The sequence below is a fragment of the Thermobia domestica genome, chromosome 1 (assembly GCF_964235325.1).
Source record: "Thermobia domestica chromosome 1, izTheDome1.hap1.1, whole genome shotgun sequence".
Taxonomy (NCBI): Eukaryota; Metazoa; Arthropoda; class Insecta; order Zygentoma; family Lepismatidae; genus Thermobia; species Thermobia domestica.
In genome coordinates this window covers 44,281,659-44,302,753 of record NC_137454.1, presented here as the reverse complement: position 1 = coordinate 44,302,753, position 21,095 = coordinate 44,281,659, and the positions used below count along the sequence as shown (strand labels likewise).

General features: G+C 35.3%; 1 protein-coding gene across 4 annotated transcripts in view; it reads left to right on the top strand.

The window, feature by feature from the left end:
• Positions 1-1,041: 1,041 nt before the first annotated feature.
• agt (O-6-alkylguanine-DNA alkyltransferase) overlaps positions 1,042-21,095 on the top strand; it is an 89,337-nt gene continuing 69,283 nt past the window's right edge. Inside the window, exon 1 of one of the 4 annotated variants that reach the window (XM_081757047.1) lies at positions 1,042-1,166. Coding sequence is in view for 1 of the 4 variants with exons in the window: in XM_081757044.1 (XP_081613170.1) it covers positions 1,389-1,447 (59 nt within the window). In the remaining 3 variants the exon portion in view is untranslated. Of the gene's footprint in view, positions 1,167-1,306; positions 1,448-7,131; positions 7,156-21,095 lie in introns of those variants that run through there. The other 3 variants (XM_081757050.1, XM_081757044.1, XM_081757055.1) reach the window with 3 other exon arrangements.

Sequence of the window (21,095 nt, the reverse complement as noted above, 5' to 3'; positions counted from 1 at the left end):
TCTCTCTCTCTATATATATTCCCGTTTGGGGCCGCGGTGGCTCAGTGTTAGAACGTTCACCTCTGGTGCTTGGGGTCCCGGGTTCGATCCCAGCCCCCACGAAGTGAACTTTGTGGTGGACAAACACCGTGTGCGTGGGTTTTCTCGGGGTTCTCCCGTTTTCTCAAATTTTCTTCATTCCACCATTTCATTCATTACTCATCATTACCGTCTCCTTCAGCCTAACCGGCATAAACGTGGGACGTAAAACTTAAAGATTTTTATATTCCCGTTTGTATGGGCGCCCTTTTAGTAGACTTGTCCACCGCCCTCATTAGTATCCCAGCACGGCCATGGCTGAAGACCGTGGAGCATAGAAGCTTCTCAGTTGCGGCAAGTGATCTGCCAATAATGTCAGAATACCTATCATAACGACCACGGGCGTCTCTGGCTGGGGGTGGGGGAACGAGGGGGACGCGTCCCCCAATATTTTGAAGTACAAAATATTCAATATTTTATTCTAATTTAATTTATATGCTAACGACAAAATAACATATAAATAATAATAGCTATGTTTATTTGGAATATGACATTCAGGCTGTGAAACGATTATAACAAAGTTCTTGATATAGCTCAGGGGCCCCAGAAAGGTAAACAGAAAGATAAGAAATGGAATCGAAGATAATACACAGGTTGGGCTAGGTTTCCATTTAAATAACTTTCTTTGTTGTTCCCTCGAAATTTTACATGTCAGAGACGCCAGTGATGACGATGAAATCATATGAAACTTTATTCACGAGGCGAGATGCAGCCTACTTGTCATGCCTACTTAAATACCGCCAATTAACCGTTCATTCTGCTTTTGGAGATATGTATATCTTGCCAATTTTCGTTGATTTTTATTAAACTTTATAAAAAATATATTATTATTATTATTATTATTATTATTATTATTATTATTATTATTATTATTATTATTATTATTATTATTATTATTATTATTATTGTATGTGATATCACAGAGAAAATAAGATAATCTTGTTATTTTCTCTGCGGTGATATCGAAAATTCAGATTTGTAATTAGGAAGGGTTAGCCAAACTCGAACTGGCAACATTGATCGAATGGCGGGTTAGGATTAGATTGAATAGAATCAGCGTTTATTTTACTTTCGTGCTCTGAACGTAGGTAAAGACATTCTGGTCTCATTGTTTTAAATGAGCGACCTTTCCTTGTCTATCCAAACTAATTGTAATTTTATTTTTATTTACAACGTAGAGTGCGATTATGGTTTAACGGAATGTATTACGCATTTGTCTATCACTTGTTATTCTTATGGATATGGTGCAAAACAATAACAGTTTTTATATATAAGTAAAATCTGTTATACGGTGCATAATAATAGCTGTCATGTTAATTCAAAAAGGAAGACTGATTAAGGAAATTATACCCTTCGTGCCGCAGATAAGGTCCAGTATTTTCAGTTTTAAAAACTCGGAGGTAATAGTATACATGAGAACCCCCTGTCTTCCGTGCGCGAGGATACTTTATATTATATATTTATACGTTACCAAATTAAATCACTGCGTTGTCTTCATTATATGTGCTTAACATTCTATTTTTACTTTCTAGAATAAATTTTGTTGATTTCGATTCGAAAAATGTTAAATATTTTTAAATTTATATCATGATGCAGACCAAAATCCTTGTTGCATATAATGTAATGCGCTATAGCATATAAAGTACAAGGGCAAATAGGTACGTTCTTTTTTATTTTCGTATCAGTGGATAAGTAAATGAAAGTGGGTTTGTTACCTCCTTTCTAAGTTCGTAGATACTCAATGAATAATCCCTAAAAGTATGAGCGTCCAGCTTCTTCTGGAACTCAGACGGTCTTACGTATACTATATCCAACTCGGAATTTTTGTCATTTATGAGAAAATTCATTGTTATTACCTTAGAAAATGCTTCTTAATCCTTCGGTGCACATTCGTTTTAAGACAGCTGTACCGTTTGCATAAAAATACTGTGTTCGGAAATGTACCATGAATACTAGTGTGAAAAACGAACTGTGCTAGATGGCCACTAAATAGTACGAATTCTATGTAGCCAAGTCACGGCAGAAGTGCAGCAGGGACCGAAAGATAGTGAGCGGGTGCGTTCGTAGGGAGAAGGGGCGTCAGCGATGGTGGGTATGTGCGTAAATGAGGAAGTCGCAAAAAATACCAAGTTCCTTTTTTAATTTTGCACCAATACTCCATAGATAACTAAACTTTATCTTGTTATCGACAACTTTGTGTCCTCGAAGAAATAATAGCTTTTACTGCCGATTTTTGCAATTACGTTACATGCTATCAACACCATGCGGGTTTACTTTTGGCGCACCACGCGAAATATTTTTTTGAAAAATTTTAATTGAGTAATTTCCTTTTCATTCTCTCCTAAAAGATTTGAATTGGGCGACATGAAAATATTTAACTTCAGATAGATATAATTAAAGGGGATCACCAGAAGCAATTGTTACAAGTTACATTTTCTTTTTACGATTTGCGTATAAATACGGTTTCCGGATGTATGACAAAAAGTAGGGGTTAAGTTTAGAGTTACCCCTCCGCTTTTTATAAAAATGGTGTAAGAAATGATAATTTGAAGTTCTTATTTGATGTTTAGGAATGTAAGTTCGGCAGGAAATTTATGTTTAATAGGAGAAAAGATATGTGGAAGTTAGTACTATTTGCCGGATGCGGAATCATACGCGGAAGGTTTCAGCAGCATGGTAGTTGTAAAATATGGCGAACAGTTGTAACGGATGCGTAAGAATAATGAAGAAAACCTTTTAAATTTTTGTGAAGCCCACGGAGTACTGAAGTCAAGTGAAATGTAAGAATTTTTAATACTTTAAGCACTGTTTTTTGTATGTTGCAAAGTCCAAGGGCACCTTCAGACTGGAGGGGCAATTCTAAACTTAAGCCAAAAGTAGTGTAATACAAAGCAACCTGTGCTAGGTGGTCACTAAACGCACGAATACTATCTAACCGAGTCAGGGCAGTGTCAAGCTATTGGGCCCTCGCGGCTTGCGTTCGAAGTCAGCAGGTGCATCTGCGATGGTGGGTATACGCGTAAATAAAGATAGTGAAAAGTAACATTTAGCAAAGGCAGAAGTTTCAGTAGCACCTGTCATGGTTTCATACTAGTAACGCTTTACTTGTAAACATAAAATATGACATCTGTACACTGTGCAGAAATACACCACCGGTGAAAAATAACATCTATTAGAGTCATCTTTCATGTGCACTCACATGTCAGTTTATCAATCGTAAAGCACTTGTAGTGATTTTACACTAGTAACCCTACACTTGTAAACCTAAAACACATCTGTATTTCTTTGTATAAAATTCTATCGCCTGCAGAAATGTGTTACTTATAAATATGTCTTTTCATACAAAGTATTCAATTTTACCTGTAAATTTTCCAAAATGTGGTGCGCCAAAAGTAAACGAGCACCATCCAACACGATGTTAGCATTTGAAAATGTAACTGTTCCTCCATTTCATTATTTTGGCAGTTTTGGATTTGGATGTCAGAATGTTTTTGAGGTAAAATTTCGTATTTTCTGTATTTTTTGTTGGTTCAGGTTAGAATAGGTTACTTTCAGTTAGGTTAACTTTGTATTGCCCCCCTCGTTCCAAAATTATCCCTTTATTTTTAATGCCTTCCTATGTACCGTATATGCCACACTTTCTGCTGAATTTTAATAGTCTGTGCCGCTCCATGAAATAACTCATTTTCTTTACCAATATAGGTTGTTATAAATGTCATGGGAATGACAGATCCGTCACATGCAACTGTTATCTTTGAATGCTGAGAATTAATTTCCTCACTGCATCGTAATGTCTGACGTCAGCATATCTTCACTAAAAGTAGTACCAACCGCACCCAGCTACTCACACTTGCATATAGTATATTACATTTCTTTTGTTAGCATGCTTTTATATGTATATATATATATGGGTGATACCACGAAAAAGGGAAATTTTCACTTGGAAAATTTTTGTTCCGTTGATGGTCGCCTATTTCGAAAAAAAATATCAGATGCACTTACTACTACTAAGTACATGTTAATTAGGTGTTCAGCAGAGCTGAATCGTTATTGGTCTAGTAAATAAAAAATAATAAACTTTTCAGCACCCACGGAGTTCAGACCATAGGTCACGGAGTTGAGATTAGTTAACACGGAGTTGAAAATTGCTGTGGAGTTGAGAAACGTGATACATCTGGGTGATAAGTTTTGGTTTATAAGTGGTTAAGCGTATAATTTACATAAAAATTGAAATAATTTTCCAATAGTTTTTGTAAGTTAGAATTATTCTCCTTATGTTGAATAAAATTCTAACAAAGTAGATGACACGTAATTTGTTATACAAAATTACTCCAGAAAACACTGCAAACATATGAAAATATATCTAATGAAGGTTCAAAAATTGAGTATATATATATATATATATATATATATATATATATATATATATGAATATGTGACGCAAATAAGAAAAAAGAAATACACATACACTTATCGAATATTGAAAAATTATTGCGCTTTCAATATGTTGACTATCATATGGAGAGGATAAACTTTTCACACCAGCTTATGAAACTGACGAAGTAGTCACTAAACCTGTCTATTGTCTACTTCATTTGTTTTCTGAACTTATGTAAACCGTCCGTCTTCTCTGTGTGATCAAGTCAACACGTTGAAAGTGCAATACTTTTTCAACATTTGGTAAGTGTATTTGTACCGTATATTTGGTATATATACAAGGTGTTTCTAAACAATTCACACATCGTTTGGGAGCTGATTCCTGACACCAAGATAAGACGAAAAGTATAGACAACTTTGTGGACAAATGCTTCCTTTCGGAGTTATAAGCTGCCGAAAACATGAAAAAATGAACTTTAAAGGTCCATAGCTCCAAAACTATGAGACCTGCCGTATCGGGTCACGACTTCACTTAGGAACTAATATGTGCACTATCCAAAAATATGTTTCAGAATCCTGAGGTACTCACGAAGCAATTTTGATAGAGGGAGTTTGGCTACGGGCGTATAATCTGAAGTACTCACCAACTACTTCTATAAAAGTTGTTGTGGAAGTACCGCAAGATTCTGAAACATGGATATTTGGATAGCGCAGATACTAATTCCTAAGTGAAGTCTGACCCGACTACGGTAGGTCCCATAGTTTTATGCTATGGACCTTTAAAGTTCATTTTCTTCATGTTTTCTGCAGCCTATAACTGCGAAAGGAAGCATTTGTGCACCCAGATTGGTCTATACTTTTTATCTTATCTTGGTGTTAGGAATCACCTCCCCAACATTGTAGGTATTGTTTTGAAACGCCCTGTATAATGCACACTAAATGACAGTGTAAGGCACTCATCGTTTCTGTTTTCTTTGGATAATTCGATGTTATTTGTTAAGTAGCCCTCATTTTCCACTCCAATGAAGGAAATGCCTTGAGGAAACAGGGAAGGGCTGTTCTAGTCTACACAGAATGACAACTGCCAACGCTTTTTAAACATCAGGTTTAGTAGGCCAGGAGAAATTTCTCCCGATCCGCGTCATAAAATTGACTCAGACTCTTCGACAATCCCTAAAAAGAAAACAATTAGCTGATCATAAGATTGAGACGTCAATAGGTTAAAAACAGATACCATCCATCTTGACTTGACTGAAGTTTTACCTCCGGCTACCTGACAGCCCCAATTCTGAACTTCCGCGAAACACTCCTTAAATGGGCTAGGACCCACCAGCCGGCCTTTGAGTGTGAATGACACGTGGTCAGCTTGTTGGCTCCTACGACCGTTGTGATGGTCTGCGCGATTAGGTTTCAGTACATCTCTACTCAAATGAGTTTTTCAATTGCCTCACTGTGCGAAGTAAACACCATTAATTTTTGAGCTTCCACCGGGAAACAAACCAAGAACCACGCACGAAAGGCGAGCATACTAGTCACTAGACCACAAACGAAGTTTATTTCTATCAATATATTGAAAGAACAAATATTTGGAAGAGCATGAGCATAACAAACACTATAGGATTCTCAACTCCGTGAACTTGTCTCAACACCGTGGATTCCTTAGTTTTCAGATGGACATGGAGTTGAGAACCATGGAGTTGAGAAAATCGAATATAATTTATCTTTACCGGCCCACTTTTTAACCAGTACATGTGAGTAATTGTGTACGAATTTTCTACGTTAAGGCGTAGGTTCCTCAAGGAAAAGAAGGTATATACCATACAAATACATTCAGTAATAAATGCCATGGTGTTGAGTATCAATTAATATACACACCTGCTTTCCACACACAAAAATATTTTTCCTATAGCTTTTAACACATGCACACAACTTTTTCTGTTCTTCAGTCAAACATGTCTGCCTTGTCTTCTTGTGGGTGTTGCCAATGTGGACGACCATGCTATCTGTTGAGAGCAATGATCATTTTTTCTATTGCCATGGAGTTGAGACGAAATAGAGGTGACAGAAACGAAGCATAGTCAAGCTTTCGAAAATAATCGTTATAAAGGTTTATTTTCCACAAAACTGAAACATTGAAGTGTTCTCTTCCATTTAATTACCATTAAATGATGTTTGATTTGCGACTTCAGTTGTAATTTATTGATTAAAATCAGTCAACTGTAGTCTGTGACAGCCCACGGTGTTGAGAAATTAGGTAATAATTAATTTTTTACATATGTTTCGTGTTACATTTGCAAACTGTTATACATGGCATACCTACTTTGTGACAGTTACTACCAAACAAAATAAAAATGAGGTGATTCTTTCTAGTAGTAGTTTGAAGAAATGCCCGTGACAGAAAATTTCCCTTTTTCGTGGAATCACCCATATATATATATACAGAATTTCTAAACGATGGTTTCTGGTCTATTTTCTCGTCTCTGCATTGGGAAAAGTCTTTCTATGAAACACTTATTTCGAATTTCCAAAAATATTGCTATGCTCCAGTTGGTGTTTATTTAGGATATAAATATCATCTGAAGCTTTGAGTTTTCAGGGTTCCACCAGGAAACGTTCTTTTACCAAGTTATGATGTGAACAATTTAAATATCGAAAGATGTCTTCCTCAAGTGTCCAACACCTGACCTAAACCTATCCATGGTAAGTCCAGTCTCAGATCACTCATCAAAAAATTCTAGTTAAATCAGTTTTACTAAGGTTTCAAAGGTTGAGTTAGGTTAGGTGGAAACCCCAAAGGAGAGATTTGAAAGATCTTCACTAAGACCTGAAAAAATATATAAAGTCATATTATGTCCAATCCTGTAGTATTCTAGAGCTGAACCATGTAAACAAAATTATCAGCCAGGTCTTAAGCGTCCTGACGTCAACTGGATTCGAACCAGGAGCCTTCCAAGAACCCTAGACTGGTCTCGTAGAGAAAGACCAAGAATCTCAATTAAAAAAAAAAAACTTTCTAACTAAATTTCATTAACAAACGCGCAAGCTTGTTATAATAAATAAAAAGCAGCATTTGGTCTTTATTAAATAAAAAGAATAAATTGAAATAAAATTTTGAGTTTTACTTCCCACGGTTATGCCGGTTAGGCTAAAGGAGACGGTGATGGTGAGTAATGAATGAAATGGTGGAATGAAGAAAGTGGGAGGAAGCGGGAGAACCCCGAGAAAACCCACGCACACGGTGTTTGTCCACCACAAAGGATAAATTATAACACAAGAAAACAGAAAAGTATCTTTCAAGTAACCCCATGGACTCCTCTTGTCAGTTTTGTCTTATATACGAGTGTTCTTTTCTTCTAGTACAGTCCGCGGCATAAAATTTGTTACAAAAATTCTAAGTCCAAATGAATAACAAACTCTTGCCCAGTTTTCTTATGCATTCCCGCAATACATGTATCAATCGATTAGTTGCTTCTGGTATTTATTCCAACTCCTCCCCGTCCTCCACCTCTCCTTGTCTAAAGCAGTGTGTGTGACGTAGTACACTTTCCATTCAGCTGAAAAAGAAACAGGAATCAAGTTTATAACGTTATAGCTTTGAAACAGTCTTTTCCATTCGTTTGTTCTGAAATATTTTTAAGAGCCTAAATTAAAGGAAAGTCACACAATCTTCCCAGAGCTTCATAAATATCTTTAGTTTCATTCTTTTCTTTCTTTAAAGAGTGCAAGCTAGTAAGATGCTCCCTAAGAAATCTATGGAAATTGCCAAGAGCTCTAAAATATCTACGGACAGAAACAAGTTTTATTCAATGATTCATTTAATTTCTTTTCAGTAAGTGCAAGCAAATGTTTCAGGGGCGTCATTTGGGCAGGACAGGAGGGTGTAATTCCCCCTCTCTTGAGCTTCATAAATACGTATTTTTTGATCAAATGTATAGTAATACACTAATAAAAAGTGAAAATCTTACGTCGCCGGAGAATCTCTTCCTCCCTCCCCGAATAAAGTCTAAAAGACACTGGTTTTAACAACAAACCTATAGAGCTACGATAGCATATTGCTAAAGAGCTTACATTTGGTTTCAAGAGTCGAAGGTTTGATCTCAAGCCATATTACTTCCTAGGTGACATTGAGAGAGAGAGAGAGAGAGGAATTCAAGTATGAGACAGAGAGGGATGATTTGTATACACAGATTTAGAATTGGGGAAAAAATGATCGGACAGCATTCGTATTATGACGAAAATTCTGATTTTGTGAAAGATAAGAAGGGAAGTTTTCGAACTGCGAGGATCACACTAGGCAGTTGTCGAATTAATGTGGAGAACTCTTTTTAGAGCATCAGATGATTACGAAAGGAGAGAAAGATTTTCAGAACTGAGGAATTAAGATTTTAAAAAATCTGATTTCGGCGACGGGTTTCGAACCACGAACCTTGTGTTTATCGAACCATGACTTTATCCATTCTGCTACGGAGAATTCTATTACTCGTTCACATACGTTTCCCTTAGCTGCGTTGAAAGCTACCTTAAGGGGATATTCCAAAAGTTGACTCGGTGGATGCGCCGTTCAGATAGGACGTAAACCTCTTGTAACTTAGTTACAATGTGCAAAATGAACTTCCTCTTCTTCAGGACGCTTTTTAAAGCTTTAAAATTTGTTACTATTGTTTTAATTAAGTTACATTTGATAGAACCATCTGATAAAGTAGTGCCAAGCCCTGTGCGTCATTGTCTGTTAGGTGAATGGTTAATGTAAGTTACTTTTACGTGGATGGTCCGAGCTTCCAATCAAGACCATTCTTATTGATTATTTTATTTGAGCTACGCTCATACTGTATATTCCACAAGTTCAATTTTGAAGTAATGTAGTCACAGCTAGTTTAATTCGAAATAATTTTCCAATATTATATTTGTTACTAAATTGACATGGCACTCCTCACTGTTTGTAGCCCTGTGCATAAATGCAAAATTGTTTTAAAAGTATATTTTACTTTCAAGTTTTATTGTTTTTTTTTTAATTGTCCTTCAACTTTATTTTATAATTATTGTCTATTTCTTAATTATAACATATTTTCTATTTATATTGTATTCTATGTTACACGTTTATTATTTATATTTTATGTCTTACCTTTGAAGAGGAGCTTTTGACAATTCAGAGGAGCAGGGACATACACAGGATGCAGGCCTTGGCAATCCAGAGCTTTTGCCCCCACGAAATCACTACTTTTTTGTTTGTATATATATCTAATTTTATAGATGGTGATAGCAGGGGCGGATCCAGGGGAGTGTGTTTGGGGTGATCGCATCCCCCAGAATAGGGAACTTTTTATACTTTTTATTTTAAAAATAAAAGATATCCTAAGTATTTTTCATCTTTGTATTATAAACGTAAATTAAAACCTAAAGTAGATAGGCCTTACTTTCTTAAGAAATTTAATTCTACAGAAGAGCTCTTTCTCATTTTCTATTTTTTTCTTTTCTTTTTTTGCAATCCACTCTTACCTTGATTTGACTTCGAACGACCGCCCCTCCCAAACAATCATCCTGGATCCGCCCCTGGATGATAGACATTTTAGTAAAATATGCCCTCAATCGCTGAAATAAATTCCTGTCAAGCTTTCGATAGCTGAAATAAATTTCTGTCTACGGCCCTGCAAAACAGTGACGATTTTAGGGAGTGATCAGTTAGTAATGCCTCCCTGGAGCAACGACACTTCCCCAGAAGTCATATCTCCGATAATTCAGAATGTGATTTGTGCATTATCACTTTTCACTCTGTGTCTTGAAACGCACCGAAAAGGAACTGTTCTGAAGTATTTACTGGTTCTCCCTATGACCCCATTTCAGTATGGCCAACCTTGGACATATACACATCTGAAATATCACCTTTTATGTCAGTGATCCCGAAAACTATCCATTCGACACAAATATAGGATATTTTCGATTCTTTATTCCTGTCACCCTCCCATTGTCAACTCGAAGCCAACCAAGGCTTATTTTGGACTTACGCAGCATCCACAGTGTCACTTTTCATCTTTGCATATGAATTCGACACTAATTTCGTTTTATTTGACTACTTTTACATGTCACCTTCACCTCTTGGTAGGGATTTTTTTCAGTATCTCGCCCCTACAACTATGGAGAAATTTCAACCAACTAAGTATAATTATAAATTATCATCTGAAACACAACAGTACGGGTGATCTTTTTCGCAGAGGAATTCGTTAACTACTGTTTCAATATCAATGTATTGGCTTTTTTTGCTCTGCATGCCGGAGATTGCCAAACAGCTAAACTTCATTCTGTACTATTGTGCTATGAATATAGTGGTTTAATTCACTGAATACTCGCTTAGATGATGCTCTCGTCACAGGAAAAGTGATATACAGTTATAAAAGAAAAACGAAACGAAATATTTAAGTTTTACGTCCCACGTTATGCCGACTACGCTAATGGAGACAGTGATGGTGAGAAACGAATGAAATCGTTTAATGAAGAAAGTGGGAGGAAACTGGAGAGACCCGAGAAAACTCATGCACACGGTGTTTGTCCATAATAAAGTTCATTCGGCGCAAGCTGGTATCTAACCAACAACTCCATGTACCATAGGTAAAGTTATAAAAGAATAGCGTCTAAACAAATACGGAACACTACTATCAATGAGAGTTGTATAAGATTAGATTTTTATTTATTTCATTCTAAGTTGAAATTTCAATCAATCTTGATCTTCATTACTGTTCGAAATCCGGACCAACCAGTATTCCCTACTAGGGTAAAAATTAATTGATCGCCAACAGAAATCCAAAATCCTCTGTATAACCCCACGTTCCATTATTCCATATACACAATTAAGAGTTCAGCGTAACCTACCAGTTAATAAGTTTTCTTCTTCTTATTATTATTTTTAACACCTCAAAAATATAGGCTCATAATTGAACCACTGATCGGAAAAAGGAAATAAGTACATAAAAATATTTTTTCCACTTTTAAGCTTTTCTCACCAATTGCAGTGCTACAATACAAGATTCAAGATTCTTCTTCTTGTCTTAGAGTTTGTCAGTTTTTTTGCTACAATTAATGAGTTATACATGTGTTGAAACAAATACAAATACGGCTCGGGAAAGTTTTTTAGCGTTTCTGAAAACTTAGGTCTGATGTACTTACTCCCTTTTGCTGGAAATAGTTGCTGCAAGGACGTGATAAATCTTTTCAGTAGACTTCACAGTCTATAGCTGAGTGATTCCATTTCAAATCGTCCAGGGACTGTCTCAGATTTAGCTTATATTTTAAAATAAGAAACTACGTACAAAATTATTAGACCCATATTTTTTCTTTTTGCTGAAAAAAAATTTTTTTCGATATACAGCCTTCCTAAATGGCCGCCCTCCTCTCGGATTGCCCGAAAAACTGAAAAACATGTCAAATTAAAACTTTTATTGTAGAGAAACGAGTGTACTTAGTATCATAATCGCAATAGCAGGAAGAGTATAAAGTTGTATGTTTCGTTGGAGGGCCAAAATTCGTCTATTGGTCCAATAGGAATCGCGCAATTCACTCGCAATGTTCCCAACTTTGATGAAATTTTTGCTAACTTCAAACATTTTTTTTCCTGTCCTCACGAGCAATATCAACCATCTGCTTCTAGCATCGAAATCTACTCCATAAGGTCTCTTGAAAATGTAAAGGACTTACGTTTCTGATTACTACAATGTATAAATGTTTTTTTTTCTTTGTTAATTATATTATGATTGTATAAGCTTATAAAAGTCATAGTTATGTATGTATTACATTATCTGTAAGTTTTTTTTATAGCATATATGTAATTATTTCGTAATTTTGACAACTGTATGCGTGCTCGAGAATATTCTCATTTGTATGCAAAACAGGCAAATAAATAAATAAATTTTTACACCTCCTCAAACATATTTATATAGATTTTTACCCCCTCCCCAAATATTTCAATGACGCAGTTTGCGTCTTAGCCCCCCCTCTGTGGGCACCCCTGTCTTAGATGAACCCTCTGGGTGGGAAAAGTATGGTTGGATATTTACATTATATATAGACCTGGATATTTGTAAATCGTGAGTTGGAAAATACAGAGGATTTGTGCTTGCCAAATAAGTGGGAACCGTGGTAATTTTCTTTAGATCTTGTGTTACGATTATGTACCTTAACATCTTATAAATGTTTCGTTTGTGTTTCACGTACATTATACAATCTACTTCGTAAAGAGTTAGTAAAAAAAGTTCGTTATGAATTCTAAATTCTATATGTATGCGTGTGTTTGTTATTTGCGAATTTTTCAATTTTGATCCCTCCATTCGATAGAGCATCAAAACCTATCTGAGAAAATGATGGAATTTTTCGCGTCACTCTTACCGTTCCTGAGATATTTGCAAAAAAAAAAAAGTTCTAATTTCAGATTTAAGGAGCCATATCGTAAGTCGTAGAGAGATGATATTTTGCGAATTTTTCAATTTTGATCCCTCCATTCGATAGAGCATCAAAAACTATCTGAGAAAGTGATGGAATTTATCGCGTCACTCTTACCGTTCCTGAGATATTTGCAAAAAAAAAAAAGTTCTAATTTCAGAAGATTTAAGGAGCCATATCGTAAGTCATAGAGAGATGATATTTTGCGAATTTTTCAATTTTGATCCCTCCATTCGATAGAGCATCAAAACCTATCTGAGAAAATGATGGAATTTTTCGCGTCACTCTTACCGTTCCTGAGATATTTGCAAAAAAACAAAGTTCTAATTTCAGATTTAAGGAGCCATATCGTAAGTCGTAGAGAGATGATATTTTGCGAATTTTTCAATTTTGATCCCTCCATTCGATAGAGCATCAAAACCTATCTGAGAAAATAATGGAATTTTTCGCGTCACTCTTACCGTTCCTGAGATATTTGCAAAAAAAAAAAAAGTTCTAATTTCAGAAGATTTAAGGAGCCATATCGTAAGTCATAGAGAGATGATATTTTGCGAATTTTTAAATTTTGATCCCTCCATTCGATAGAGCATCAAAACCTATCTGAGAAAATAATGGAATTTTTCGCGTCACTCTTACCGTTCCTGAGATATTTGCAAAAAAAAAAAAGTTCTAATTTCAGAAGATTTAAGGAGCCATATCGTAAGTCATAGAGAGATGATATTTTGCGAATTTTTAAATTTTGATCCCTCCATTCGATAGAGCATCGAAAACTATCTGAGAAAATGATGGAATTTTTCGCGTCACTCTTACCGTTCCTGAGATATTTGCAAAAAAAAAGTTCTAATTTCAGAAGATTTAAGGAGCCATATCGTAAGTCATAGGGAGATGATATTTTGCGAATTTTTCAATTTTGATCCCTCCATTCGATAGAGCATCAAAAACTATCTGAGAAAATGATGGAATTTTTCGCGTCACTCTTACCGTTCCTGAGATATTTGCAAAAAAAAGTTCTAATTTCAGAAGATTTAAGGAGCCATATCGTAAGTCATAGAGAGATGATATTTTGCGAATTTTTCAATTTTGATCCCTCCATTCGATAGAGCATCAAAACCTATCTGAGAAAATGATGGAATTTATCGCGTCACTCTTACCGTTCTTGAGATATTTGCAAAAAAACAAAAAAAAAAGTTCTAATTTCAGAAGATTTAAGGAGCCATATCGTAAGTCATAGGGAGATGATATTTTGCGAATTTTTCAATTTTGATCCCTCCATTCGATAGAGCATCAAAAACTATCTGAGAAAATGATGGAATTTTTCGCGTCACTCTTACCGTTCCTGAGATATTTGCAAAAAAAAAGTTCTAATTTCAGAAGATTTAAGGAGCCATATCGTAAGTCATAGAGAGATGATATTCTGCGAATTTTTCAATTTTGATCCCTCCATTCGATAGAGCATCAAAACCTATCTGAGAAAGTGATGGAATTTATCGCGTCACTCTTACCGTTCCTGAGATATTTGCAAAAAAAAAAGTTCTAATTTCAGAAGATTTAAGGAGCCATACCGTAAGTCATAGGGAGATGATATTTTGCGAATTTTTCAATTTTGAGCCCTCCATTCGATAGAGCATCAAAACCTATCTGAGAAAATGATGGAATTTATCGCGCCACTCTTACCGTTCCTGAGATATTTGCAAAAAAAAAAAGTTCTAATTTCAGAAGTTTTAAGGAGCCATATCGTGTCATAGAGAGATGATATTTTGCGAATTTTTCAATTTTGAGCCCTCCATTCGATAGAGCATCAAAACCTATCTGAGAAAATGATGGAATTTATCGCGTCACTCTTACCGTTCCTGAGATATTTGCAAAAAAAGGTTCTAATTTCAGAAGTTTTAAGGAGCCATATCGTGTCATAGAGAGATGATATTTTGCGAATTTTTCAATTTTGAGCCCTCCATTCGATAGAGCATCAAAACCTATCTGAGAAAATGATGGAATTTTTCGCGTCACTCTTACCGTTCCTGAGATATTTGCAAAAAAAAAAGTTCTAATTTCAGAAGTTTCAAGGAGCCATATCGTGTCATAGAGAGATGATATTTTGCGAATTTTTCAATTTTGAGCCCTCCATTCGATAGAGCATCAAAACCTATCTGAGAAAGTGATGGAATTTATCGCGTCACTCTTACCGTTCCTGAGATATTTGCAAAAAAAAAGTTCTAATTTCAGAAGTTTTAAGGAGCCATATCGTGTCATAGAGAGATGATATTTTGCGAATTTTTCAATTTTGAGCCCTCCATTCGATAGAGCATCAAAACCTATCTGAGAAAATTATGGAATTTTTCGCGTCACTCTTACCGTTCCTGAGATATTTGCAAAAAAAAAGTTCTAATTTCAGAAGTTTTAAGGAGCCATATCGTGTCATAGAGAGATGATATTTTGCGAATTTTTCAATTTTGAGCCCTCCATTCGATAGAGCATCAAAACCTATCTGAGAAAGTGATGGAATTTATCGCGTCACTCTTACCGTTCCTGAGATATTTGCAAAAAAAAAAAAGTTCTAATTTCAGAAGATTTAAGGAGCCATATCGTAAGTCATAGGGAGATGATATTTTGCGAATTTTTCAATTTTGAGCCCTCCATTCGATAGAGCATCAAAACCTATCTGAGAAAATGATGGAATTTATCGCGTCACTCTTACCGTTCCTGAGATATTTGCAAAAAAAAAGTTCTAATTTCAGAAGCTTTAAGGAGCCATATCGTGTCATAGAGAGATGATATTTTGCGAATTTTTCAATTTTGAGCCCTCCATTCGATAGAGCATCAAAACCTATCTGAGAAAATGATGGAATTTATCGCGTCACTCTTACCGTTCCTGAGATATTTGCAAAAAAAAAGTTCTAATTTCAGAAGTTTTAAGGAGCCATATCGTGTCATAGAGATGATATTTTGCGAATTTTTCAATTTTGAGCCCTCCATTCGATAGAGCATCAAAACCTATCTGAGAAAATGATGGAATTTATCGCGTCACTCTTACCGTTCTTGAGATATTTGCAAAAAAACAAAAAAAAGTTCTAATTTCAGAAGATTTAAGGAGCCATATCGTAAGTCATAGGGAGATGATATTTTGCGAATTTTTAAATTTTGATCCCTCCATTCGATAGAGCATCAAAAACTATCTGAGAAAATGATGGAATTTTTCGCGTCACTCTTACCGTTCCTGAGATATTTGCAAAAAAAAAGTTCTAATTTCAGAAGATTTAAGGAGCCATATCGTAAGTCATAGAGAGATGATATTCTGCGAATTTTTCAATTTTGAGCCCTCCATTCGATAGAGCATCAAAACCTATCTGAGAAAATGATGGAATTTATCGCGTCACTCTTACCGTTCCTGAGATATTTGCAAAAAAAAAAGTTCTAATTTCAGAAGTTTTAAGGAGCCATATCGTGTCATAGAGAGATGATATTTTGCGAATTTTTCAATTTTGAGCCCTCCATTCGATAGAGCATCAAAACCTATCTGAGAAAATGATGGAATTTATCGCGTCACTCTTACCGTTCCTGAGATATTTGCAAAAAAAAAAGTTCTAATTTCAGAAGTTTTAAGGAGCCATATCGTGTCATAGAGAGATGATATTTTGCGAATTTTTCAATTTTGAGCCCTCCATTCGATAGAGCATCAAAACCTATCTGAGAAAATGATGAAATTTTTCGCGTCACTCTTACCGTTCCTGAGATATTTGCAAAAAAAAGTTCTAATTTCAGAAGTTTTAAGGAGCCATATCGTGTCATAGAGAGATGATATTTTGCGAATTTTTCAATTTTGAGCCCTCCATTCGATAGAGCATCAAAACCTATCTGAGAAAATGATGGAATTTATCGCGTCACTCTTACCGTTCCTGAGATATTTGCAAAAAAAAAAAAGTTCTAATTTCAGAAGATTTAAGGAGCCATATCGTAAGTCATAGGGAGATGATATTTTGCGAATTTTTCAATTTTGATCCCTCCATTCGATAGAGCATCAAAACCTATCTGAGAAAGTGATGGAATTTTTCGCGTCACTCTTACCGTTCCTGAGATATTTGCAAAAAAAAAGTTCTAATTTCAGAAGTTTTAAGGAGCCATATCGTGTCATAGAGAGATGATATTTTGCGAATTTTTAAATTTTGATCCCTCCATTCGATAGAGCATCAAAAACTATCTGAGAAAGTAATGGAATTCTTCGCGTCACTCTTACCGTTCCTGAGATATTTGTAAAAAAAAGTTCTAATTTCAGAAGTTTTAAGGAGCCATATCGTGTCATAGAGAGATGATATTTTGCGAATTTTTCAATTTTGAGCCCTCCATTCGATAGAGCATCAAAACCTATCTGAGAAAATGATGGAATTTATCGCGTCACTCTTACCGTTCCTGAGATATTTGCAAAAAAAAGTTCTAATTTCAGGAGTTTTAAGGAGCCATATCGTAAGTCATAGAGAGATGATATTCTGCGAATTTTTCAATTTTGATCCCTCCATTCGATAGAGCATCAAAAACTATCTGAGAAAATGATGGAATTTTTCGCGTCACTCTTACCGTTCCTGAGATATTTGCAAAAAAAAAGTTCTAATTTCAGAAGATTTAAGGAGCCATATCGTAAGTCATAGAGAGATGATATTCTGCGAATTTTTCAATTTTGATCCCTCCATTCGATAGAGCATCAAAAACTATCTGAGAAAATGATGGAATTTTTCGCGTCACTCTTACCGTTCCTGAGATATTTGCAAAAAAAAAGTTCTAATTTCAGAAGATTTATATAGCCATATCGTAAGTCATAGAGAGATGATATTCTGCGAATTTTTCAATTTTGATCCCTCCATTCGATAGAGCATCAAAACCTATCTGAGAAAGTGATGGAATTTATCGCGTCACTCTTACCGTTCCTGAGATATTTGCAAAAAAAAAAAGTTCTAATTTCAGAAGATTTAAGGAGCCATATCGTAAGTCATAGGGAGATGATATTTTGCGAATTTTTCAATTTTGATCCCTCCATTCGATAGAGCATCAAAAACTATCTGAGAAAATGATGGAATTTTTCGCGTCACTCTTACCGTTCCTGAGATATTTGCAAAAAAAAAGTTCTAATTTCAGAAGATTTAAGGAGCCATATCGTAAGTCATAGAGAGATGATATTCTGCGAATTTTTCAATTTTGATCCCTCCATTCGATAGAGCATCAAAAACTATCTGAGAAAATGATGGAATTTTTCGCGTCACTCTTACCGTTCCTGAGATATTTGCAAAAAAAAAGTTCTAATTTCAGAAGATTTAAGGAGCCATATCGTAAGTCATAGAGAGATGATATTCTGCGAATTTTTCAATTTTGATCCCTCCATTCGATAGAGCATCAAAAACTATCTGAGAAAATGATGGAATTTTTCGCGTCACTCTTACCGTTCCTGAGATATTTGCAAAAAAAAAGTTCTAATTTCAGAAGATTTAAGGAGCCATATCGTAAGTCATAGAGAGATGATATTCTGCGAATTTTTCAATTTTGATCCCTCCATTCGATAGAGCATCAAAAACTATCTGAGAAAATGATGGAATTTTTCGCGTCACTCTTACCGTTCCTGAGATATTTGCAAAAAAAAGTTCTAATTTCAGAAGATTTAAGGAGCCATATCGTAAGTCATAGAGAGATGATATTCTGCGAATTTTTCAATTTTGATCCCTCCATTCGATAGAGCATCAAAAACTATCTGAGAAAATGATGGAATTTTTCGCGTCACTCTTACCGTTCCTGAGATATTTGCAAAAAAAAGTTCTAATTTCAGAAGATTTAAGGAGCCATATCGTAAGTCATAGAGAGATGATATTCTGCGAATTTTTCAATTTTGATCCCTCCATTCGATAGAGCATCAAAAACTATCTGAGAAAATGATGGAATTTTTCGCGTCACTCTTACCGTTCCTGAGATATTTGCAAAAAAAAAGTTCTAATTTCAGAAGATTTATATAGCCATATCGTAAGTCATGGAGAGATGATATTCTGCGAATTTTTCAATTTTGATCCCTCCATTCGATAGAGCATCAAAACCTATCTGAGAAAGTGATGGAATTTATCGCGTCACTCTTACCGTTCCTGAGATATTTGCAAAAAAAAAAGTTCTAATTTCAGAAGATTTAAGGAGCCATATCGTAAGTCATAGGGAGATGATATTTTGCGAATTTTTCAATTTTGAGCCCTCCATTCGATAGAGCATCAAAACCTATCTGAGAAAATGATGGAATTTATCGCGTCACTCTTACCGTTCCTGAGATATTTGCAAAAAAAAAAGTTCTAATTTCAGAAGTTTTAAGGAGCCATATCGTGTCATAGAGAGATGATATTTTGCGAATTTTTCAATTTTGAGCCCTCCATTCGATAGAGCATCAAAACCTATCTGAGAAAATGATGGAATTTATCGCGTCACTCTTACCGTTCCTGAGATATTTGCAAAAAAAAAAAAAGTTCTAATTTCAGAAGATTTAAGGAGCCATATCGTAAGTCATAGGGAGATGATATTTTGCGAATTTTTCAATTTTGATCCCTCCATTCGATAGAGCATCAAAACCTATCTGAGAAAGTGATGGAATTTTTCGCGTCACTCTTACCGTTCCTGAGATATTTGCAAAAAAAAGTTCTAATTTCAGAAGTTTTAAGGAGCCATATCGTGTCATAGAGAGATGATATTTTGCGAATTTTTCAATTTTGAGCCCTCCATTCGATAGAGCATCAAAACCTATCTGAGAAAATGATGGAATTTATCGCGTCACTCTTACCGTTCCTGAGATATTTGCAAAAAAAAAGTTCTAATTTCAGAAGTTTTAAGGAGCCATATCGTGTCATAGAGAGATGATATTTTGCGAATTTTTCAATTTTGAGCCCTCCATTCGATAGAGCATCAAAACCTATCTGAGAAAATGATGGAATTTTTCGCGTCACTCTTACCGTTCCTGAGATATTTGCAAAAAAAAAGTTCTAATTTCAGAAGTTTTAAGGAGCCATATCGTGTCATAGAGAGATGATATTTTGCGAATTTTTCAATTTTGAGCCCTCCATTCGATAGAGCATCAAAACCTATCTGAGAAAATGATGGAATTTATCGCGTCACTCTTACCGTTCCTGAGATATTTGCAAAAAAAAAAAGTTCTAATTTCAGAAGATTTAAGGAGCCATATCGTAAGTCATAGGGAGATGATATTTTGCGAATTTTTCAATTTTGATCCCTCCATTCGATAGAGCATCAAAACCTATCTGAGAAAGTGATGGAATTTTTCGCGTCACTCTTACCGTTCCTGAGATATTTGCAAAAAAAAGTTCTAATTTCAGAAGTTTTAAGGAGCCATATCGTGTCATAGAGAGATGATATTTGGCGAATTTTTCAATTTTGAGCCCTCCATTCGATAGAGCATCAAAACCTATCTGAGAAAATGATGGAATTTATCGCGTCACTCTTACCGTTCCTGAGATATTTGCAAAAAAAAAAGTTCTAATTTCAGAAGTTTTAAGGAGCCATATCGTGTCATAGAGAGATGATATTTTGCGAATTTTTCAATTTTGAGCCCTCCATTCGATAGAGCATCAAAAACTATCTGAGAAAATGATGGAATTTTTCGCGTCACTCTTACCGTTCCTGAGATATTTGCAAAAAAAAAGTTCTAATTTCAGAAGATTTAAGGAGCCATATCGTAAGTCATAGAGAGATGATATTCTGCGAATTTTTCAATTTTGATCCCTCCATTCGATAGAGCATCAAAAACTATCTGAGAAAATGATGGAATTTTTCGCGTCACTCTTACCGTTCCTGAGATATTTGCAAAAAAAAAGTTCTAATTTCAGAAGATTTAAGGAGCCATATCGTAAGTCATAGAGAGATGATATTCTGCGAATTTTTCAATTTTGATCCCTCCATTCGATAGAGCATCAAAAACTATCTGAGAAAATGATGGAATTTTTCGCGTCACTCTTACCGTTCCTGAGATATTTGCAAAAAAAAAGTTCTAATTTCAGAAGATTTAAGGAGCCATATCGTAAGTCATAGAGAGATGATATTCTGCGAATTTTTCAATTTTGATCCCTCCATTCGATAGAGCATCAAAAACTATCTGAGAAAATGATGGAATTTTTCGCGTCACTCTTACCGTTCCTGAGATATTTGCAAAAAAAGTTCTAATTTCAGAAGATTTAAGGAGCCATATC